This window comes from Nyctibius grandis, chromosome Z, assembly GCF_013368605.1.
Source record: "Nyctibius grandis isolate bNycGra1 chromosome Z, bNycGra1.pri, whole genome shotgun sequence".
NCBI lineage: Eukaryota > Metazoa > Chordata > Aves > Nyctibiiformes > Nyctibiidae > Nyctibius > Nyctibius grandis.
In genome coordinates, this window is record NC_090695.1 from 76,348,268 (window position 1) to 76,372,543 (window position 24,276).

Sequence of the window (24,276 nt, forward strand, 5' to 3'; positions counted from 1 at the left end):
CTGATTGCTATCTTCTCTTCAAGTGCTAAGTGGCGAAAGTATACCTAAGAAACAATTTTTGTGAAGCACTTAGACTAGTACATAAATGTAAAAACATGATGGAACTGTGTATCAAATGCGTCATTTCCCTAAATAAATAATATCTTCTGTCAGTCTCTTTGTAATTTGCAGTGGAATTTGAGTATTGCTGGGAAGTCAAAGGGACAGTATTGGATCAATTTACCATCAGCTGACACCCCTGTGAAGAAAGAGTAAATAATTCAAATAAATGTAAATACAGGGTATGACTGGCAAATGCACCAATGTACCTGCATATTCCATGGCACTGTGAAATGTCAGCAAAAGTAGACTAAAGCAGAGAGGAGGACTAGAAAAGGAATAAAGGAAGTAAAAATATCAATGAAAGGCAAAGAGTTGCAATCAACAGGTTTACAAGGCTGGTCTGTCCCAAGGGAATTTTTCTGAGACACAGTTACTCCTAGAAACGGAGTTGATAAGCTAGAGAACTATTTAATACTAAACTAGGGGCTAAAATGACCCCAAGTTATTGCCTCATAATGGTCTAGAGAATTAAATCTGTACAGAGGTTGATAGAAAGGGGAGTGGGTTCTGAATTCCGGAAGGAGGTCTCTTGGGAGGGTTTCTCTCTCCCAAAGTGATTCACAGACAGCAAGACAGCATGGGAACCCTTCCAAGCAATGGCTTGTAATCTCACACTTGGCTACCGGGAATTTTTCGTCCCAAGAACAGAACATTATTATCACTGCACATCCATGCATATATATATATATTTACATACACACGTCGATGTACGTGTGCAGGTGCTGTCCCTGCCTTTCATACACGTGTCTCTGTGCACACTCACCCCATATATCCGGACACCTCGCCATCGCTTCGGTGGGACGCCCGTCAGTAAGGTACTGCTACACCTTCGAAGTTGGAAAACTGAGCCCGCGGGCGGAGGAAGCGTCCCCTGGAACAAGAGAGGGAGACTGTGACGGAGCGGGACCAGAGCATACCCCCGCCAACCCGCCCAGCCGCAAGCGCATCCTCCCCGCAAAACAAAGGGCTAAATTAACCACGATTAATTCAGCACGTGTCAGCCCAAGCCCTCGCTCCGTCCCTGCGAACAGCAGCTCCAGCTCCCGCGGCGGGGGAGCGGAAAAGGCGCTTCTCGCTTTCGGGGGGTGCGGGGGGGGGGGGGGGCATTCCGCCTTTCCTCCCCCCTCCGGAGCCCGGCACGGCGCCAGTGACCGCCGCCCCCTCGCCGCTGCCGGGCTGGACCCCGCCAGCCGTGTGGGACCCATCGGGGCGGGACGGGGCGGCGGGGGGCGGGGAGGGATCGGGGGAGGGGGGGGGCTCGTTACCGCAAGGCGAGAGGCCGCGGAGGGTGGGGGAGCAGCCGAGAGGGGGGCGTGCGAGGGGCAGCGCCTCAGCCGCGGGGGAGGCCCGCGGGGGGATTAAAGGGCGCGGATACCTGCGGGGGCCGGCGGGGAGGCAGGCGGGCAGGCCGGCCGCCCGTCCGAGGAGGGAGGAGGTGGGGCGTCAGGGGGCGACCAGCCGCTCTGCTCCCGCGGCTGCCGGCGTCTCCCCGCGCCCGCCGCCCCGCGATGTGGCCCCTGGTGGCTCTCTGCTGCTGGGGGGGGCTGTCGCTGTCCTTGTCGCTGTCGCCGTCGGCGCCGCAGGGCCGGGCGGGCGGCCCGCCGGTCGCCCTCTCCCGCTCCCCGACTTTCGCCTCGCCCGCCCTGGCGGCGCCGCCGCCGCCGCCGCTGCCCGACACGACGGAGAGCAAAGTGGAGAAGCTGGGCCGCGCCTTCAAGCGCCAGGTGCGGCGGCTGCGGGCGCGCAGCGGGCGGCTGGAGCTGGTGTTCCTGGTGGACGAGTCGTCGAGCGTGGGGCCGGCCAACTTCCTCAGCGAGCTGCGCTTCGTCAAGAAGCTGCTCTCCGACTTCCCCGTGGTGCCCGCGGCCACGCGTGTCGCCATCGTCACCTTCTCCTCGCGCAGCAACGTGGTGCCACGCGTGGACTACATCTCGCGGCGGCGGCCGCAGCAGCACAAGTGCGCGCTGCTGGGGCGCGAGATCCCCGCCATCGCCTACCGCGGCGGCGGCACCTACACCAAGGGCGCCTTCCAGCAGGCGGCGGTGAGCGGGGGTGGCGCCGGGCTGGGCGGCGGGCCGGGAGGTGAGGGGTGCGGGGGGGGTGTGGTGAGGGGCGTAGGGGCTCCGTGAGGTGTGTGGTGGGGGTGTGTGGTGAGAGGTGTAGGGGCTCCGTGAGGTACGTGGTTTGGGGTGTGTGGTGAGGGGCGTAGGGGCTCCGTGAGGTGTGTGAGGGGCTGTGTGATCAGGGGTGTAGGGGCTCCGTGAGGTGTGTGAGGGGCTGTGTGATCAGGGGTGTAGGGGCTCCGTGAGGTGTGTGAGGGGCTGTGTGATCAGGGGTGTAGGGGCTCCGTGAGGTGTGTGAGGGGGTGTGTGTTGAGGGGTGTAGGGGCTCCGTGAGGTGTGTGGTGGGGTGTGTGGTGAGGGGTGTAGGGGCTCCGTGAGGTACGTGGTTTGGGGTGTGTGGTGAGGGGCGTAGGGGCTCCGTGAGGTGTGTGAGGGGGTGTGTGGTGAGGGGTGTAGGGGTTCCATGAGGTACGTGGTTTGGGGTGTGTGGTGAGGGGTGTAGGGGCTCCGTGAGATGTGTGATGAGGGATGGAGTGGTTCCGTGAGGTATGATGGGGGCTGTGGTGAGGAATACCGTGTGCGTGTGGCTGTGAGGTCTGTGTGGTGCCATGAGGTATGTGTTGAGGGGCGCGGTGGTGCCGTGAGGTGCGTGTGGTGGTGAGGTGGGGTGCGGTGCGGCGAGGCACGGGGTGCACTGTGGCAGGCTCTCGACAGTGAGGAGAGGTGTGGCGAGGTGTGTGGCGCAGTAGTGCCTGGGGTGGTGAGGCGTGATGGCTTGGTGTGTGGTGTGCTGTGCAGCCTGTGGCGTGAGAGCGTGGTTCTGTGTGCCCTGCGAGGGTGTTTGGTGTCAAGGGATATAGGGCTGTATAGTGGGATGTGGAACAGTGTGGCGTGGGACACGGAATAGTCTGGTCAGGGCAACTAGTCACCGTCTTCCCGTGCTGTCTGCGCCTGCAGCTCCCATGTTTTCTGCTGCCCTTGCAAACAAATGTGTGAAATTCACTCTTTGAAGGAGCATGGAGCCCATGTCCCTATTTCAGAAGTGATATGTATGAGTCAAGTCTGGCATCTGAAACGTCTGCCTTGTTTCTTGGCAGCGCGACTTGGGTGCCCGATAGCTGTCAGCAGTCAGCGATATCTACATGCTGTCGCCAGGTGACTATTTTAATTGCTGATGACTGACAAAGGCGCCCTTAAGCTGTGTGTAGTATACCAATAAACAGAAATACGTCTAGGAACGTTTCCAGACACTGGAACACAATCATCTGTGGTGTTAAGTTGTTATACAGTCCCATGGCACAAATTTCGTCTAGGCGGCTCCTGGGCATGTGTTGGCACTTGAGCATGCTGGGGAGGTTTCCCAGTAGATGGCTCATGGACAGCCAGTCTAGTCTGTAAACTTTTTTACAAGGCTAGACTGGGCTGCTCCTTGCCATTTGGCTTCTGTGTGCTGGCACATTCCCAAAGCAAGTCCAGTTTTCTGCTGTTTTTTTTTTGTCTAATTTCTGGTAGTGTCCCATAGCTGAGCATTGGGTGTACTTCTCTTGAAACATCTTATGTGCTCTCATTTGGAGTCGATGAATGAGACTGCAAGAGGTGCATCAGTGCTGGGCATATGAAATTGGCAAAGGTTCTTCTCTTCTTCACATTTGGCAGGAGAAAGCAAGACCATGTGCTCAGAGTTGCACATGGAAAACCTGCTTTAGGAGAACACATCCGCATGTTAGGTCTTCCACTGTGAAGTCGTGTTTCAATATAGACCCGTCCCAGGGGTGCTGTATGAAAAAGTTAATGACGAGGAGTTAAAAATAACCATTACAAACAGAACATAAGCTTAAGAAATACCCTCTGTTTTCTTGATAGGGAGTCTTGATTAATCATAACTTTGAAATGGAATAAACAAAAAATCACTTCAGAAACCTGCAGTTTAGTTTTATGAGCCCAGCTAAACCTTGTGGCTACAACAGCATCACTGTCATTTTACACTGTGGTCTCATAAGGATGTGGGAAGAAAAAGATTCGCATGGTGGCAGGGAGAATTGCGATAGAACAAGGTTAAATTTCGGACTGCTTGCTGGCTCTTGGTTAAAGATACTGTACTGTGGTTTGGTTCAGTACGTCTTCTTCATGTGAGACAAATTATAGCTTCAGGGAAGACTCTCCTTTCTAGGGACTCTTCAGAAAATGTTCTAAGTTTAAAATACTACTACTGGAATAAATCTAGAGAAGTATAACAAAATTGTTGTTCCCTCTGGACTCTTACACTGCTGTCCTTTTGTTTTTAACTGTCTTTTGGTACAACCATAATTATTTCTTCTTTCACTTTCCTAAAATGTCTCTTTTTTTCTTCATACACTTTACTGTGGGGTTTCTTCTGTGTCTAACCAAAATTTTCTGCTGCTTTTCCAAAACCAAAAGTGTCCGCAAAGCATGACAAACCCCCAAAACAGTATCAGTTACGTGTCATAGTAACAGAAAATGAAAGAAAGTGCATTGTTAGAATAATCCTGGCACTTAAGTCGTTGTGCAGCACTCTTCATTCGCAGGTCTCAAAGTGATTAATTCAAGTCTGTGACAGTTCTACAGGAACTACGGAGGCAGAGAGATAAGTGAATTCTGCAAGGTCATCAGGCCAGTCAGTGGCTGACCTGGGAATGTCAGTGAACAGGAGCAAAATTTACTTAGCAGTTACTGTCTCAGAACCTGTGGCAGCAAAACCATTCATTTAACATCATCCTATAAGCAGAGCTACTCAGTTTGACAAGCTGTTGCCCATCCATGTATCGTCCATCTTCTTTGAAAAAATAAGGTTCTCCTTGGCACTGCAGTTTTGCATCCTCTCTAAAGGTGCTGTGCAGAGAGGTTTACTGTGGAGTTTCTGGGGTTTGTCAAAGCTGCCCATGCTTACCTTTGCCACATGGACCACACTTTGACATTCCTGCCCAGCAGATTAAAGATAAATTCTATGAGGTACACAGAAATATGGAGGATGCACATAGACATGTACATATGGAGGATATACAAAGACAGTGGCAAGAGCTAGCACCCTGATGAGGAAGGCTGAACTAAGCTCACTCATTCAAAACTCTCTGGCTTCAGTTTTTTACATAGTGAGGTGGTGGGACAGCACAAACTACGTGCACTTTGTTACTCTTGGTGCGTTATAGAAAGCTGCAGAGCTGTTGCGACAGCGAGGAAGAACTGAAGCAGAACTGAAGAAAGTACAAACACATCTGAGCAATCATTACTGCTGCTGATTAAGGAATGCATCTAAAGCCCAAAGAGCTCAGTAGTGTGAAGTCCTGAATTTCCCAGCCGTAGGCAACCTGGATTGGAGCTTCTAAGATCCTGGGAAAAAACCGCTGCTAACAGCACCCACTGCACCTCGTGGGAAGGATGTGCATTTGTTGCCAGATCCATCGTGAAATAGAAACGAGGGATCGTTGTACAGCGGTGGAAGTTCTGTGGTGTGTTCTTGTCATAGAGCCCAGGAGTCAGTTAGATGTGTGCCAGCACTGATGTGCCGTCTTTATTGATGGACAGTTTAAACATCCTGAAGCTGCATGGATTGTTGTGGCCTAAAAAAGATGAAAATACAAATTATTTAAACTACTCCATGTGGCAGCCTCTTGACAAAATAATAATAGCTGCTTCTAAGAAGACAGGCTTGTTTATGTCTTCCAATGGAAGTTAAATGGGAACTATTTCTCTTCAAAACTGGACTTGGAGGGTGTAGGTGTGCACTGCTTTTGAGCTGAAGTCAGAGGTAGTGCACAGCCAGCCTTAAACAAGGCAATTGTTCTAAACGACTTGGCAAAGCAGTAGTTGAGGGGGGCTTTGGGAGCCGCTCTGTGTTACTGTAATAATTGTTGCATTAAAAGGCCGGGCTTTTTGCTTTTGTAAATTCATCTTCACTCCATTGAAGTCAGTGGTGTATGTAAGTGGAAGGTCTGTCACAGCACCTACAAAAGCAGGTGACACATTATCTGAATATCTTGTCTTTAAAATCTGGCTTTTGTATCTAACCTGATCTTGAGGGAGCATGACAAATGGCCAACCAGCATGTCAAATTCAGTGTTCTGTTGTTGTCCAATTAACAAACATGAAAAAACTGGCCCTCAAAAGAATGTAAGCACATATCAATTTAGGATAAACAGTTCTAATGCTTATTTAATGCTTGTTTAAATAAGTAATGGTGGCTTTGTTTCTTCTGTATGTAAAAAGCATGAAAATACAAGATGCAGCATTGTTACCCTCTAGGATAATTGGCTTTTAATTTCAGTGCATTTTCAGATTCAGAATCTCATTTTGAAATTAAAACAAAAATACAGTTGAAGCAAAGGAAATTGAATATCTTTTCTTGCCATGTAAGTGGTTCAAATTTTTTTATTTGAAAAAAGTAGTACCCTCTCACTGAGAAGATGAGTGTTTAGAGTCATGTGTGTTGCCTTTCAAGAATGTGTTTATGGATTTTTATTCCTATAAGCTCTGCAAAGTACTGACAGAGCAGCAGATTCTAGCCTTTCTCTGGCATTGTGCTGTAAATACCTGATGATGTCTTAGGTCAGTTAGAGCTAACTGACTAGTTGACAGCAGTGGGCCTCTGTAAGTTCTCATATGACCTTGGAGTCTGTATTAAAGATAATGGTGAAAAAACTGAAGTCAGCCTTGTTTACCTCTGTGGTCACCTTTGAAATTGCGGAGTTGGTAGTTAGTGATGGCTGAGCAAATTGAGAGTGGAGTTCCTGTCATCCATCATTAGTGTCAGCTCTAAATCACCACTTTTAATCAGTGTAGCGTTTGTGAAAAGTACTTGTCCTGCATACTGCAGTCTTGCATGGGATTTGCTCACAAGATTAATACAGCAGGGTCAGAGGCAAGATACACATCTGCACATTGTTCATAGTCTTTAAACCTAGCCTCAAATGGGGCTACCTTAAGAAGTTATTAAGTAGTTCATTTTTTCTCTGGCTTTTTGGCCAGGACAGGCTAAAAGTGCTCTGTTTAGCATCATATATGGGGCTAAGCAGGGTTAAGATTTTCTTTGTTTGAAAACCTATTCTTTGGAAATTGGTCTGTTTGTGCTCCCAAAATTGTGTCCTGCATTTAGGTCTAAGCAGGAGTGTGTGATTTGGAAGTCCGGTATTTAGCAGATTAGCCATTTATTATCTTCCCTTTAAATCAAGTGTAATTTTTTTAAAAAATGCTAAAATAGGTGCATTACAAGAAGCACTGCAGGGTGCTGCTACGTGCCCTTTTGCCTCATCAGTTCAACAAGGAAAACTGAGTTCATCAGTGAGGTACAGAAGAGAGACAGCCTGGCTTCAGGCACAGACTGAACTGCCTCATTCTGCAAGTCGGTATCGCAGTAGAGGCCACTGGTAGGGGGGTCCCCGTGTGCAGCACCTCTGTATGGCAGTTCTGCGTTAGGTGTGCTGAAGCCCTTTGTTCCACTGTCTCCCTCTCCGTTGAGTATATGGGAAGCTGCAGATGCAGATACACCACCTGACTCTAGACCCTAAATTAAACACCTGCTGCTTCTCTCATATTCTTCATGTTCTTCCTTCTCCAGTATCCCTAGAAGCAATACACTTGATAGTTCATATCAAAAAAAGGCAAAAAATGCTAGTAAGTATTCTGTTCTTTGTTGCTTTTTAAAGAATTGTTTTTCATGGCTTGAAAAAGTCACGTCAGTTCTTTGTAACACTTTGGACTGTGGGTCCTCCCAAACCACAGTTTTTATGCCTGTGAATATATTCCAACAATTTATTCATACTAGTACTAGGGATAGGTAGCAGCAATGCAAAATGGTGTATATATCGGATGGAACGGTTTGCAATATTTTCGTGCAAAGTTTACAGCTTACTAAAACCTGCCTTGAAGGCATCCAAGTTACCATCTATGCTTATACTTTTGCACAACTCCTGGCCAAGTAGTTTGCTCATGCTGCTTGACGGCTCTGAGAATGGCAAATCAGCCCACAAAAGAACTTGAAGTTACAGTTCTCTTTTTGTTCTTCAGGTTTTGAGATGGTCTTTATGGCATACTGTTTATTGCTTGTTGCCCTGCTGTGAGTTTGATCAGCGGTACTCAGAGATGTTTGTGGTTTTATACAGCAGCAGGGAGAACTTTGAAGACATGCTAGATTTAATCTAAATCATTGTCTCCATGAAAATCCTGAAGTTCCGTGGAAAGTGTATCAGGTTTTATTAGTTTCCAGTTGACTGTCTCTGTTCTCTGAACATCCTTCATGAAGTTTTAAGGCTGAAATGATCATTGTGGGTATATTGTTTGCTGCCTTGCATAACTGCATAGAGTGCTTTATGACTTCCACCCATAAAGAATACCTGTTGGTGACGCCATGTGGGATATAGTTGATTGATAGTGTGATGAGCTGACATTTTCTGACTTTCCCATCTGCTTTGAATCGGAGATGCCACGTGTGCATTGGGGACCTTTCAGAAGCAGAGAAACTATTACAGTGTTTAAGAGAGATCCCAAGGAGCTGTACAAATGGCCAGTATATTTTAGTAATGGCATGGATTTTACTGAAGTTTTGGAAATTATTCTTCTGAAGTCTTCTTTCCATGTGTATGAAAGACACTTTCATTTGATCCATTCCACCACATTAATGTATTCTAGCTTTGCTGATGTTCTTGAGTTGTTGTTATGTGCTAAACATAAAAAGACAAAGGCAAAGAATTAGACTTTCTGGAAAAAGGGGGGCAACCATAGGAGAACATGCTCCTTTCGGCACAAAGACGGGTTTTCTATGTCTCTCATTGCCAAGTTGGGCACTACCAGCAAGGAAACTCATATTACTGGGTAGTTGTTCCTTGCCTTCCCATCATGTACCTATCTCAGCCTGTTTCCCTGGGCTACAGGAAGCTGGTCTAATCCTAAGCCTTACAAGGTCATATGATCAGAGCACATCGGACATTTTCATAACTTCTAACTCCAGGGGCTGAGATGGATGTTCCTTCCTGGAAGGATCCGCACTGCACAGTGTACAGCAGCCGTCCTGACTGTGTTCTGTCAACCAGCCATATATGAAGTAAGGAGTAGAGGAGGTTTGGGGATGCAAAGAGAGAGAGGTGTGCCAGCATCCGCTGTGTTGCATATCTGCCAAGACAGGCTTCCCTTAGAAGGCACACTCTTTATTTACAGCATAGCACCACAAAGCCTTTAGCCATTTCCCAGTGTAACACACGGAGGCAGAGAAAGGTGAGAAACACGAGACATTGATGCAGGAATTAACAGAAATCTCACTGATACAGTAGCAGAACTAACAGCACAGGGAATGAAACCTCTCATCACTATGGTATCTGGATGATGTTTTCATAAATGTGCCGGGAATAGAGATTACTTTTCCTGAGAAAACCATTTTTTGTCCTCCTGTCTGAGAGCCTTTGCTGGAGGGGTCTGACAGTAAGTACGCTCTGATCCCCAGTTCTTTAGAGTTAGCACCTTCACAGAGAAATCAGTCTTACCATGTGCTTTGCTCCAGAGATACAAAGACAAACCAGAAAAGCTACTGAGGGATTTGTTCCTAGAGTAGGAAATAAATTTCAGGCATTAAAATTTTGAAGAAGTCAGGAGAAAAGAAATTGTTCCTAGACTTACGAGTGGCCTTTCCAGCAAAATACATCATATTTAGCAGTATTTCCTGACATGAACCTCAGCATTAATGTTCTGCATGTAATATATTTTCCATGTTCTGTGACACATTTTTAGCCTTTGTCCTCCAGTTCCACTTGTTACTGGAATTTGAAAGTTAGATTTTGCAGGTGAGACAGAATGTTTGTGGTGCTCAGAATTTCTTGACTGTCCCAGGTGCAGAAATTACAAGCTCTATTGCCTTTAGCAACAGGTAGGCTCTTCGGGTGACCAGGACCTTGTTCAAATCTTTGAGCTACTTACTTCTTTATGATGTTAACACGATTCAAAAAAAAAGCTCCTGTTAAAATTACGATGTCCCCTCTGATTCAGGATCTCTCTGGTAACCTCAACCAGGAAGATGAAGAACCTCCTTGAATCTGACAGGCAGCCTGTAAAAAGCTTTAGCATTCAGAGCTGTGGTGCTCTGCTGAGCATGGCAGTATAAACAGTGAGGCAGGGACTCCAGTTGTCTGTCCTATTCTCTCCCAGACTCTCCCCCACACCCAGTTGGGCTGGGACAGCTCTTATCAGTGCGTTCATGTTGCTCAGTTCTAGCAGTCCTGGAGCAAAAGAAGATATTCAGAAGATAATTGAGCAGTGACAGCTGGCAGTAGATGGGCTAGGTCATAAATTGTGTTTGTCCTTTAGGTATTAATTATTCTGTTCAGCTTTTTTCCCTGCTTTTTTAAAGTAATGAATGTTTAAAACAAACACAAAAGAAACAAATATTTGGCAGATGCACTAGTCAATAGTGGTGTGAATGCTTGGTCTGAAAATACATGAAGATTAATTACGTATTCAGTAAAATATTTTTGAGTCTTTTTTTATTACTAGCAAAAGACTAGAGTAGTACTAGAGAAATCAAGTAACATCTTGGATATATTAATGATGGAAATTGCTCACACCCAAAGAAAACCAAGATTTTTTTATTTTTCAAGTTGAACTGAGATCTATCAGAGGGACAGAGATCTACTTGAGAGAGTCCAATGGAGGACTACGAGGATGATTAAGGGACTGGAACACCTGCCTTATGAGGAAAGGTTGAGAGACCTGGGGCTTTTTACTCAGGAGAAGAGAAGACTGAGAGGGGATCTGATTAATGTGTATAAATATATGAGGGCTGCATGTCAAGAGGAAAGGCGCAACCTCTTTTCACTTGTGCCCTGCGATAGGACAAGGGGCAGTGGATGCAAGCTAGAGCACAGGAAGTTCAACCTCAACATCAGGAAGAACTTCTTTACTGTAAGGGTTACAGAGCACTGGAACAGGCTCCCCAGAGAGGCTGTGGAGTCTCCTTCTCTGGAGACTTTCAAGACCCGTCTGGATGCGTTTCTGTGTAACCTGCCTTAGATTGGTCCTGCTCTGGCAGGAGGGTTGGACTCAATGATCTCCAGAGGTCCCTTCCAACCCCTAACGTTCTATGATTCTATGATTAGCAAGATGATACTTTGAATATAGCCCACAGCATAGCAGCATATAAGGCCTCCAGCAACTTTTCAAAGTCCTGATAAACTTGTTGTTTTAAACTTGTACAGCACCAAGAGCTAAGGAAATGGCTATGTACATAACGTGCCTTGTCTTTTAACAGCCACTTAGAAGACCTCAGAAAGATAGAAGATGAAGGATGTGTATATTAGTTGTTTCCTGGAAACGGAATGCATTCTGTTCGTTCTAATTCAGAGCTCAAAACTGCAAGCCACCTAATTTCAAGTCATTAGATCCAACAGTCCTAGCACTTGTTTGAAACAAGTGTGTAGGTCAAAATTCTATGTAGTAGCTCCTGTCGTTGCAAAGGCAGTGGTGGTTTTGGGGGGGCTGGTGAGGGGAAGAAGCAGTCTTTTTGCAATGTGGAGGTGATTGTCTTAGACTTGGAGTGCATAGCTTTGCTCTCTGAGGTAAGAATTGTTTACTCTTTTTTCAAACTGTACAAAATGCATGAAATAGCACTTTTTAACTGTGCAATGGTACTTAAAGAATTGAAAGTGTAACACAGGCATTACAGGCAGAATCCATGCTGTAGAAAGAGGAAAAACAGTCAAGCTAATAATAAAAGCTAAGAACTGGAAGTCAGGTATGTTCCTCCCTATACCACAAAACCACAGAATCACTGAATTGTTGTGGTTGGAAGGAACCTCTGGAGCCCATCTAGTCCAACCTCCCTGCTGAAAGTTTAATACCTCGAAGGATGGAGATCCCACAACCTCTCTGTGAAACCTGTTTCAATGGTTGATCACCCATTTAGTAAAAATGTTGTTTCTTCTGTTTGAGTGGGATTTCCTGTGTTTCAGTTTGTGCCTCTTGCCTTGTGCTACCAATTAGAAGAGTCTGGATCCATCTTCTTTGCTCCCCCGCTCATTAACTATTTATATACATGGATAACAGGACCTCAAGCCTTCTTTTCTCTAGGCTGAACAGTACTAGTTCTGTCAGTCTTTTCTCAGATGACATGTCCCTACATTTCCTGGCTGTGAGCATGCCTGGCTTTTTTACCTGTGTGCTTTGATCTGTAGAGTGAGGATGTCTGACTCAGTTGTGAGACTTAGTCAGGTCATACCTGCCAGTTACTTAGAGGTGCTTGGAAAGTAAGTGTTGTGGCTAAGCAAAAAAATAGTTTTGTTAGGATTCTTGCACTTAGTTATTGTCAAGAGATTGGAAAGTTTGTTCTCAATTATGCAAAAACCACATATGAGCTGGAAAATGATAAAAGAAGTGGAAGATGACTACATGTGGAGATGGTGACACTGTGGAAAGAAAAGATAAAAGTTTGAAGATAAAGGGGATGAGAAGGATAGGAAAGATGAAAAGACACATGCATAGATTAAGGACATGATTTTGATGACCTACCCATCGTTCCATAAATTAATCATGAGAAAATAATTGGTACAGCTAGTACATTATTTAACTGAAGTGAAAATCATTGTAATACAAGACTAGTCCAGTGAAATCAAAATCACAGTATTTTAAATAACCTTTTTTTTTACTTTTTTTGAACTGCTTTTCTGTTATCTTCCACAGCCTGTTACTTGAGGTACTGTTTAAATATCCAGTTTAATCCTATAGATACATCTTTTCCCTGAATTATGAGTGCAGTTCGCACTAGCGGAATATTCAAGGAAAGCTTTTATATTAGTTAATTTCTTCTATACAGGTAACTCATTCTCTAGAGCTTGTGTAGCAGTGGACAAGAAGGTCGTGAAAGGTAACGTCTGGAAACCAAAACCTCTAACTGTGGAATATCTTTTAGTTCCCCTCCTGAAAGGGTCAACAAAACCTAAAGAGGGGATAAGATTTATTTGAGTGGAGCAGTGAAGGTAGCAGTGTTCAGTGACCAAAAGAAAAGGTGGTAAAATCAGGCCTTTGCTGTTTTAGAGATGGGGCAGAGGAGGTACAGCCAGCTCTTTTATGTAGAGAAATAACATTTGTATTGTGGTTAAGGGGAATAATACTTGTCACCCCCTATCTTTGCATTACTCTTGTGAGATGACTGTCTTCCTTAGGATTGCTCAGGATTCACTGATAAGATGCCTCATCTCCACCAAAAGCTGTGGTTGATCCCAGCACTGATTTTTTTTTTCTTTCTAGAATATTTATTTACATAAAATTTCCTGCCAGATTTGGCCTTTTTTACCTGCAGGAAGGATGAAAGCAAAGGAGCCTTGAAACAAAGGGTGAGCTTCACAGAAGGATTTAGTATTGTCGTTTCCCTTTGTTAATGACATGCAGATCCCCTTCTGAAGCTATCCAAGAGAAATGAAGACATACTGTTTTAATATTCTGCTGAATATATAGGTCAAATCTATGCAATGTTTTCTGTAATAAAGTATAATTTATTCATTTTAATATAAATTTAATAGTGATTCTGTATTATATATAGTTATATTAATTCTGTAATATTATAAAATGGGAATTATTTATTTTATAGTGAATAAGTCATCCTCTGGGAAAAAGAATCGCCTCTTTCTATTCAGAACTCATGCCATGGTTTGTAGGTTTTATGTAATCCCAAGTGTGAAAACAAATCCAGGGTAGGTGGTCTACTGGTATACCAGAGCTGAATGGCTGTTCCGTGGAGGGCTTTCTGTTTTGCTGCTGAGGTGCAGTGATGGTTCTTGCCGACCTATAACAAATAGCATTCCCTTTGTAGCCTGTAGGTAGTGTATTCCCTACAAGGTATACAAGTAGCAGTGTAATTTTTGTGATGAATGCTTGGATAATGTTATTTTGAAAGCTAGGTTCCGGCTTAAACCTTTTAAGGCAAGCTTCTCCTGGCAAGGATCCTGGGGCTGTCTGATGTTATTTAAGGCTTAGTTTGTAAAGTGAGACAGATTAACCCATTTCAGTTTGTTTTGCTTTAGACAGATGTATTAATAGCCAATTCTGTATAGTCAAAATCTTCTTTAAAAGCAAAACACTGAGTAAGGACAGAGATTAGGCCCAAGATCAAATGTTCACGGATTGGATGCAGAACAGGTAATCGAGGCAATAGCAAAGAACCTTTGACGATGTCATTGCTGTTGCTGTCAAAGGGCTGAAGAAGTCTTTGGTCCTAGATGCTACTTATCCCCTGTTTTTGTGTTACACAGTCTATATTAATATTAAAAACATAAATTAGAGGTTTAGCTGTTTTTGTGACTGCTAATAGGATTTCATTTTGCTTTGCAGTAGTGAATTTCTAGAGGAGGATTTTGTACGACCAGTTTTTTGTTGCACAAGAGTTCATTTTTTAATTCTAAGGACTGTTATTGGCACAAAGGAAATAGCGAGTCTGCCAGATATTTGTACACACTAAACAGAGAATGAATACAATACAGATGGTAATAACTTCTTGCTAATGTGAAAAGAATGTTTTATTTAAGACCTGGGAGAATTACTGAAACGGACTGATCTATCACTCCTGCGAAAGAAGTGTAGACAAGAAAATAGGTACTAAAATGGTACTAAAATGGTCAAAAATGAGGTGTTTCTAGTGGCCCCATGCATTTCTTTGCAATCATCAAGAGTATTAGTTGTTTTGGTTTGTACTTATCCCTTATCCTTAATTTATAGTAGTGACCAAATGGGCTGTGTTCTTGATTAAACAGGTCATTCAGCACCTTATTTTGAGTTATGGCTGGTACTCAGTTTCATTTGATGGTAAAATCAGAAGCAGATGTGAATATTCATACCAAAGAAGCAGGTTCTCAGGATTCTTTTAACTTCTGAGTACTGTTTAGTGGGCTTTTAAGCTTTATTTATTGAAGAACTTGACAGTTTATGAAAGGACTGCAGAGTTTTGTCATGAAAAAAAGTCATCTTTATGTAGATACAGTCCATGAAGTTGATGGTTAAATACATGAAACCACCTCTGCGTGTGCTTGCCGGTTTAGGGGTTAAGTGAACAGACATTTTAAAATATATGAAATTTCTGTTGGGAAAAAAAAAAAACACACCTGCTTTCCAAAGACCTTTCTGGAGAGGGAAGGAGAGAGGTGCCTCAGAATAGAGGAATGTGCGTCAGGGTTAAAGGAAACAAAAATGATGTGAAATGCCACACAAATATTGGAGAGACGAGGCAGAGCAATGCAGACTGTTACTTGGATTGTCAGCAGCTCTGGATGGTGGCCTGTCCCTTATGTCACTGTGCTTTCACAGGAAGAAACAAAACACTAACTGGTCCACCAGACATATACAGATGATTCAAAAATAGACTTATGTCTCTTTTTTTTTTCCTTCCCCTCACATGTTGAATGTTTCTTTCTTTCCCTTGTTCTTTGCTGTTGTAAAGCAGGGATTCTGTGTCTAGAGTTACAGCTGCAAGACACGAGGGCCAAGCTGTTCACTGGCTTTGTTTTGTTTTGATTTCTAGGGGCAATATGTAGCAATCCTGTCTGTTCATCTGTCTGTTTCTCTGCTCAGATCCACTGGTGCCTGAATATTTGAGTCCGTCAGGTAGCAGGAAGATGGCTTTGTGCTCTCTTACCTGTTACCACACTTTGTGTCTGTGTGTGACAGAAGTCCTGCCCCAAAGGGGAGGTTGCCCTTTCAGAGGCAGAGGACACAAAAGCTGTTGGCTGCTTGCCTTATCTCAGGCTCATGTCGCTAAGGGATATTTGCCCCTCAAAAGTCGTCATTTCCTGACGCTTCCCACTTACTCTAACCGATGACCCATGTTTTTTAAGAGGGCTTGGTAAGTTATTGTTCATGGGACCTGCCGCCAGGGAACCTTTCTTGCTTGCACAAAAAGACATGGAGGGTTTGTGTAATCTGCACAGCACTTTCAGAGGGCATTGGTAGCAGTCCAATTTTGTAAAGCAGAGATCCCTGCTGATTTACTAATCAGAATTAAATAGTACTTTCTGAGATCCATGTGATCCATCCTGGCTAGAGTACTGGGGCTCAAGTTAGTTTGTTCATTGACCATGCAGACATATCCGTGTATTTAGGGAAAATATAGAAATTTTATTGCTACCTGTTGTGAGTTTCACTTGCTGAAAAACTAGGGCAATGTGTAATGCCATCCGCTACCTTCATCTGCAAAGTTTGTGCAGCTTTGTACTACACACAGAGGGAAACAGTGCTGCAAGGATATTACTGAAATTGCAAAGCCGTGTCCTGCCAAAATGAAGCTGTGTTCCCCCCTCTGTACATGTTATGACATAATCGTGAGTTGAAATTATATTCTGCTAGAGCAACCTGCACGCAGCTGGGATCTTCAGAGAGTTGCACTGGCAATCTCCATTATGTCTCTTAACCTTGTGCAAGTTGTGATTTCTTCCTCAGTTACACAAGTTCCACAACTTGATTATATTTGGGGCCTATTTTTCTACCTTTAATATAAAAGCGATTTGCAGATTGAAAGTTCCTTCTGCAAAGCTCAGAGATGCTACGGTTGCAAAAAAACAAGTATGGATAGAACATATGTTTTTCCTCATCTTGTTTTTCGAAATAAAAGACATTTTCACCTAAACAGCTTGAGACAAACATGCTGAGTGGAAAATTTCAGCCTCAATACTTCAGAAGTTGGATAGAAGTTTAAGTTGCTTACATTCTATTTTAAAATAGCATAGTTAGTGCTAAGTATGTTAATTAGATGTGTTAATCATAAATAGCACTGCCCCTCCTGCCTGCAATGCCATTTGTCTTAGAGCATCCTTTTCAGAATGCATTTTGAAATGGGGCATTTGTGGGTTTTTCCTAATATTTGTCTTCATATTGTCTTTTGCCTTGTCTTTATCTTCCTGATTCTTTTCATTCTAGTGTTCCACTTCATTCTGGTTTTTCACTTTATTCTGGTTTTCCATTTATGACTTAAGCAACATGAGGAACAATAGGTTTGGTTTGCGAAGGGTATTTAGGTCTGCAAGAGAATTTGGTTTTACTCCCTTTGGATTTTGCATACAAGTAGTAATAAAATCAAGCCCAACAGCAACACATTGCTTGGCAGACTTTCAGACCACGGTGCCAGTGGTCTGTGCTTTGATTTATGGTGTGCATGCATGGTTTTGTTTCATATCTACCTGAAATCAATGAATTGCCAGAAAAAAATCAAATTGCCATGAAATGTGGCCCAGCTTACTGAGGAAGGTTATAAACTCTCTGCAGGTTCTGTGGATTGGCCTAACTTGTAAGCTTTTGATTGAGCTGAAAGCCAGACAATTTTACCTTGTAAGTCTTACTTCAAGATTTTGTAATAAAACTACTCAACTCAGTTCATCTCTGTTTTTGGAATTTGTGTTTGTTAAGGGATACAGTGACATGATTTTTGGAGTATTGTTCAAAGGTCTGTCAAATGTGGTCTGTTGTATTGATTGTAGCATGGTACAATCTATTATAGAAATAAACATGATAGTAATTTGCATGCTACCAAGTTGAAAAACTGCATCTAAGTCCTTCTACGTAAGTGCGCAGAGGGAGAAGAAACTGCACCTTCGCAATCCCCTTTAGGGCTTTAGGGCTGCAGACAGTACCTGGCCACCAGAAGGTTGGTGGTGGTCCCATACTTACTTAACACTCTGATAGATTGTGGGTAATTACGAGAGTGGTGACTCCATAGCGTGGTTTCTAGTCCATAGCACATTAATATATCATTTTTTCAGGTGCTTTGCCTGTCGTCCAAGAACAAACTAATTACTTGGAGAGTAATTAGCACTAGTGCACTGCAGACTGGAAGGATGAAATGGGCAGGAATCTGTGGGGCATGTTGTCGCTCAGGCACTCCTGAGTATTGTCACAAATGTTTTGTGTGAAGTATTAGAAGGCATGATCCTTAAATTTGTAGATGGCAGCAGGGTGGAAGGGACTATGGACAGTGTTTGAGGCCATGACAGACAAGCTAAAATTATCTTGGTGAACTGTTTTAAGGGAGGAAAGCACGATTCAACAGGGACAAATGGGTAATGCTGTGCTGGGGTTAAAATACCCGACAATCTAAATGCTTGTTGGGAGAAGACTAACAATAAATCAGAAGTAGGCCTTATAATTTAGTGGATCAAAACATAAGATGACATTAAAATATGTTAGATCATGTTTGTTACCTCAGACTTGCAAGAAAAAAAGAGATGTGTCACCAACAGAAAAGCAGTCACCATGGTGAGAGATACAGATAGAAGGATTTTGGTCTCTTAGGAGCACGCAGTTTGCACACAACAAAGAAAACTGAGTGTTCGTTTAGTCACTTGTTTCTCTTTCCTCAGCTGGTTACCTGGTTAAACTTCATAACTATTGTCTCTGACTTGACATTCAATTCTTGAATGCATGATGCCATAGGAAACTCTAACGATTGTTGTCATGCCTTAGGTTTTGTTTTCTGTGCATAAAATTACAGTTTTGAGGACTGTTTATTTTTCCAGGTTCCAGTTTCCTAGTGCAGTTGTGCTGGTGGTGAAGATTCAGTAGCTGACTGTAGGAGGCATGCTGAGGGTGCCTTTAGGGAAGAAAGTCACCTCGTGCATGGTCACTCTTTCGAAGCTTGTTTAGCAGGAGATATACCCAAATTATTTGCTTTTTATTTATAATTTACTAGCCTGGCAATGAGCAGGAACTTGTTCCTAACTAATCCTACGTTCTCATCTGTTTCTAAAACCTTTTCAACTTTGCTTCATAGAGAGAGGCTTATGAAGCCTCGTCAGGCACAGCTGTATTTTTACATTGCACATCAGGTATCTGAGATGCCTTTTTTTTTTAAGTCTGACAAAATCCTGACAGAATCTCTTCTGCCTCACTACCTTTTCCTTCATACCCATGCACATGTACGTACATGCTCTGTGGCATGTTCTCCGTCTATGCTACTTAATTTCTTATGGGCTTGCTGGGTAAATAGCTCTTTTCCATCTGCCTTATATGAGAAGAGAATGACACAGCCACTGTTTTGTTTTCCAGAGGTTCAGTATATTTCACCTTTCAGACAAGGAAATGGTAGAGGGAAGATGGGAAGAAACATGTGAAAATAAAAAAATTCCCGTGCCTCTGGCCAGATAATCACAGTGGAAGCTTTAATCATTCATATATCACAGAATCACAGAATCACAGAATGTTAGGGTTTGGAAGGGACCTCGAAAGATCATCTAGTCCAATCCCCCTGCCGGAGCAGGATTGCCTAGACCATATCACACAGGAACGCGTCCAGGCGGGTTTTGAATGTCTCCAGAGAAGGAGACTCCACAACCTCTCTGGGCAGCCTGTTCCAGTGTTCCGTCACCCTCACCGTAAAGAAGTTCTTCCTCATATTTATGCGGAACCTCCTGTGTTCCAGCTTGCACCCATTGCCCCTTGTCCTGTCAAGGGATGTCACTGAGAAGAGCCTGGCTCCATCATCATGACACTTGCCCTTTACATATTTATAAACATTAATGAGGTCACCCCTCAGTCTCCTCTTCTCTAAGCTAAAGAGACCCAGCTCCCTCAGCCTCTCCTCATAAGGGAGATGTTCCACTCCCTTAATCATCTTTGTGGCTCTGCGCTGGACTCTCTCTAGCAGTTCCCTGTCCTTCTTGAAGTGAGGGGCCCAGAACTGGACACAATATTCCAGATGCGGCCTCACCAGGGCAGAGTAGAGGGGGAGGAGAACCTCTCTCGACCTGCTAACCACACCCCTTCTAATACACCCCAGGATGCCATTGGCCTTCTTGGCCACAAGGGCACACTGCTGGCTCATGGTCATCCTGCTGTCCACTAGGACCCCCAGGTCCCTTTCCCCTACACTGCTCTCCAACAGGTCTGTCCCCAACTTGTACTGGTACATGGGGTTGTTCTTGCCCAGATGTAGGACTCTACACTTGCCCTTATTATATTTCATTAAATTTCTCCCCACCCAACTCTCCAGCCTGTCTAGGTCTCTCTGAATGGCTGCGCAGCCTTCCGGTGTGTCAGCCACTCCTCCCAGTTTTGTGTCATCAGCGAACTTGCTGACAGTGCACTCTAATCCCTCATCCAAGTCATTAATGAATATATTGAATAGAACTGGTCCCAGTACCGACCCTTGAGGGACTCCGCTAGACACAGGCCTCCAAGTGGACTCAGTCCCATTGACCACCACTCTCTGGCTTCTTTCCTTCAGCCAGTTCACAATCCACCTCACTACCTGATCATCCAGACCACACTTCCTCAGTTTAGCTGCGAGGATGCTGTGGGAGACCGTGTGAAACGCTTTACTGAAATCGAGATATTCCTCATATAAAGTTGATACTGTGTGAGAGCTGTTTTCAACATTTGTATCGGTGGTTTTGACTGATTCTTCACCTTTTGTTGATCTGTCAGTCCCTACAATTTTTCCCATAGATCTGTGGATTTTTTTGAGCAAGATAATCCCTAATAAAATGCTTTTTGTTCTCTAGTTACGCTTACAAACTGTAGAGGATTTGTCCATAAATTACATACTGAAAGCCATGATAGAGTGGGTGCGCCAGCATTTGCAGCACATTTGCACGACATTTTCATGGTGAGGTTTGGTGAGTTTTCACCTACCTGAATGGTCAAGTAAGTTTGGAACTGAATGGCATTCATGTGCTGAATGGAAAAGCAACACAGACCAAACTGGCAGCCTGATATGCATCCACATCGCTCCCATGGCACTGAGACAGCTGGCAGCATCTGAACTTTGGTCCCATGGGTCTTGCACTAGATTTTCAATTGTTGTATTACCTATTCAAACTGCAGTTAGAATGAAGTTGCTAAACACCGGTCAGGATTGTTGCTGTCTGATGCATGGGTGACTTTATCAGTCAGTGTGAAAAGTGTCTCATTTCAGATCGTATCATGATTTCTGTGATTGTGCAGGCTGTGACCATCTGAAGTGTGACTACTGTTTGGCCTTGTCTAACCACAGGCTCCACTTGCAGGTGGTCGATTTTCATTACAGTGAGTGTTCTTGCAAGGACTTAATCTAGCTGTATAATTCAAATAAAAGGAGCCACATCATGGAGGAAGTAGTGTACAGATCAACTGCTTCTAACCCTTTGCTGAGGTGTGCAATTTCATTTTCCTTTCCAGCAAATATTACGGCATGCCCGTGGAAATGCCACGAAGGTCATATTTCTCATTACTGATGGATATTCCAATGGGGGAGACCCAAGACCCATTGCAGCATCCTTGCGGGAATTTGGAGTGGAGATCTTCACCTTTGGGATATGGCAGGGGAATATCCGAGAACTGAATGACATGGCATCCCATCCGAAAGAAGATCACTGTTACCTTCTTCACAGTTTTACTGAGTTTGAAGCTCTGGCACGCAGGGCTCTTCATGAAGGTATTAATATACTAATCTCAGAAGTCTAGAGAGAGCAGAAAGGTCTGAATAGAAAGATCTCCAGTACTGTCTTGTAATTACATTTCATGTAGTGTTGATTCCTTTTTTATTTTTCTTTCTTAATTTTTCCTCTTACTTTCTAACAGGGTTGTTCTTTCCTCAGGTAAAAGGATAAACTGTTTGTTTGACTAACTCATCATCAACAATACATGAGCGAAATTCTCCTCCTTGGTGTATACATACTTACCTCCATTCTGGTCTTCGTTTTGTCCACAAAGAGCAGACTATGGTCTTGGGCCACTGTAACTTCTGCTTGAATAGATGAACCTTGTAGTCAGATACATGGTTGTCCAAAAGAGGCACCTGGTACACACCTTAGGACTAGCCTTAATACCTGTTGGTATTTTACACAGCAACAAAAGCTAGCCTGTTCAGAACTGATTTGGATCTCTGTGTATAAGGGTAAATACGATTTATGTTTATGACCTCATGCGTTCAGTAAAACTGGAAAGAGCAAGGGGTGGAAAGAGAGTTTGGACTGGGTTTTTATCCTTTTTTAATCTACCATATTCTACAAAAAAAAGTTCTTCCTGAAAAATAGATTAAGTTTAGACTAGCAAGTGAGAACACATGACTAGACCTTAGTTTGTAAGCCAGTGCTGCTTGATTGAGGCTTGAAACATGCATCAGACTAGCCATTAGCATTTATTTGCTAAATTTAATTTTTAAAAGCATGCTACTTTTACGTAAGTACTGTGCTTTACTGCCATTCTGTTTGTTCCAGGTAAAGTTTAATTGGTCTGTGTGAATGCTCAAAGAAAAGATATTTTTTTTGATGACCAACTGGTTATACATGCCATAACCAAATGCTCTCCTGATGCCAAAGACGGCATCCACCAAAGCCAGGAAAAGCTGTCTCAGCAGTTTCTGTTGGGAGTGAGACTGCGTTCTGGCAGTGTTAGGCTTAAATGAAGCTGAGTGAGAAAATTTGAGGATCTTTGCACCATGGATTTCAGTGAACCTTTTTCCATTTTTTGTTTCAGTTTGAGTGTAGCAAGGCTCTGCTTCATGCTGCCGTTGCTACTGCTTAGAACTAGAACCTAGGGGTTTTAAGAAACATTTCACTAATGACGTAATGTGAGGCTGTGGGGCGACTTTTGTTTAGATTTTTTGTTAATAAATTGATACTGTTTCAGACCTGCCCTCTGGCAGCTATATCCAAGAAGATATATCGCATTGTTCATATCTCTGTGAGGCAAATGAAAACTGCTGCGACATCATGGCAAGCTGTAAATGCGGCACTCACACGGGCCAGTTTGAGTGCATCTGTGAAAAAGGATACTATGGGAAAGGACTACAACATGAATGCACAGGTGAGTCTCGTGTGTCCGTGCTTGCGTTTCTCTGTATGCCCTGAATACAGGGCTAATCTAGTTGAGGGCAAAAAGCTCTGTTTGGGATTATGGCTATGAACCTGGATCATAATGCGTTTGAGGCTGTTGGAAAATGCTCTCTGGCTGAAGACCTAGAATAGCTCTAGCAGTCAAAGTCACCTCACACCTTGTCTCCATCAACAGTCCCAAGAGATGCACAGGAAAGAGGTAAGAATAGGCCAAATGTTCTGACACAATAAAACTTCCCTAAAATGCAGCTCACCAACGATTTGTGACTAGAGCTTACCGAGTCTGAGGTAATGTCTTTTGCACTCAAGTGCTCTTAGTAAATTTTTCCTTCATGAATTTTGCTGATCACTTTTTGAACTTCCATAAACTTTCTTGTTTGGAGAGGGGCTGTATATGTGGATCTTTGCTGGATAAATCTTTGGTGAAACTTACAGTCAATTAACTGTTCTTTAATTCTCTCATGTTGACTTTCAGTTACTAAAGAGGAGGAAGACATTTGGGTCACCAAACGGAAACTTGTCACATTTTGCTAAGATTGTTGTTGTTACTGCTTTGTGGACAGTTCTTTTACTAGCATGCATTCAAAGTCTACAGTTGAAATAACAACAATTTACAGTTCTTTATTGTCAAAGAAGATATGCAGGTTTTATTCAACTCCACTGATTTTTCTAGGACAAAAGTTTCAAAATTGTCAGAGCATATCTGAACTCCGTTGTATTTGTTTTGTGAGCTGGACAAAAGGAGTACTTAAAATCAAAAATTTCTCAACTAGAAACAAAATGCAGTATTTATATTGATCTTGTTTGTATTCTCATATTCTCACTTATATTCTGCATATGTAATCACAGTTCTCATGAGATGCGAACAAAGTGTAGTGGATATATGGATCATGGTTGTATAGCTGTTTATGAGGGCCGTGCTGCTTTCTTAAATATGATTTTTATTACATATAGACAATCTCTTGATATGACTTGTAGGAGTTGGTATTTATATTTAAAGAATAGACGCAGGCAGGTTTGTGGCTAGAAGCTGAAGAATTCCTGCACGGGAAGGTTTAATGGAGACTATGATGGCTTTATTCCTGTATGAGGAGGATCATAAGGATACACTGAGGGATCCAGACTATACACAGAAGCACATAATAGGGGAAAGGTGTTGTCTATCACCAGTGCAAGAAAGGACTGAGATACTCTAGTGTTTGTGTTGGAAAGTTCATCAGTTATGTTATACTGTCTGTCAGAAATGTCCTTGTAATTCACCTTGTTCCTCTGGAGCATCTTGGCTTTGATCTGTATTAAAAGAGAAGTAGGTAAGCAGGAATTCATTG

At 43.5% G+C, this 24,276-nt stretch overlaps 1 protein-coding gene across 1 annotated transcript in view; it reads left to right on the plus strand.

Moving 5' to 3' along the window:
• Positions 1–1,610: 1,610 nt before the first annotated feature.
• SVEP1 (sushi, von Willebrand factor type A, EGF and pentraxin domain containing 1) overlaps positions 1,611–24,276 on the plus strand; it is a 136,967-nt gene continuing 114,301 nt past the window's right edge. Inside the window, exons 1-3 of the mRNA XM_068422904.1 lie at positions 1,611–2,144; positions 21,291–21,546; positions 22,743–22,919. Coding sequence (XP_068279005.1) covers positions 1,611–2,144; positions 21,291–21,546; positions 22,743–22,919 — 967 coding nt within the window. The remainder of the gene's footprint in view (positions 2,145–21,290; positions 21,547–22,742; positions 22,920–24,276) is intronic.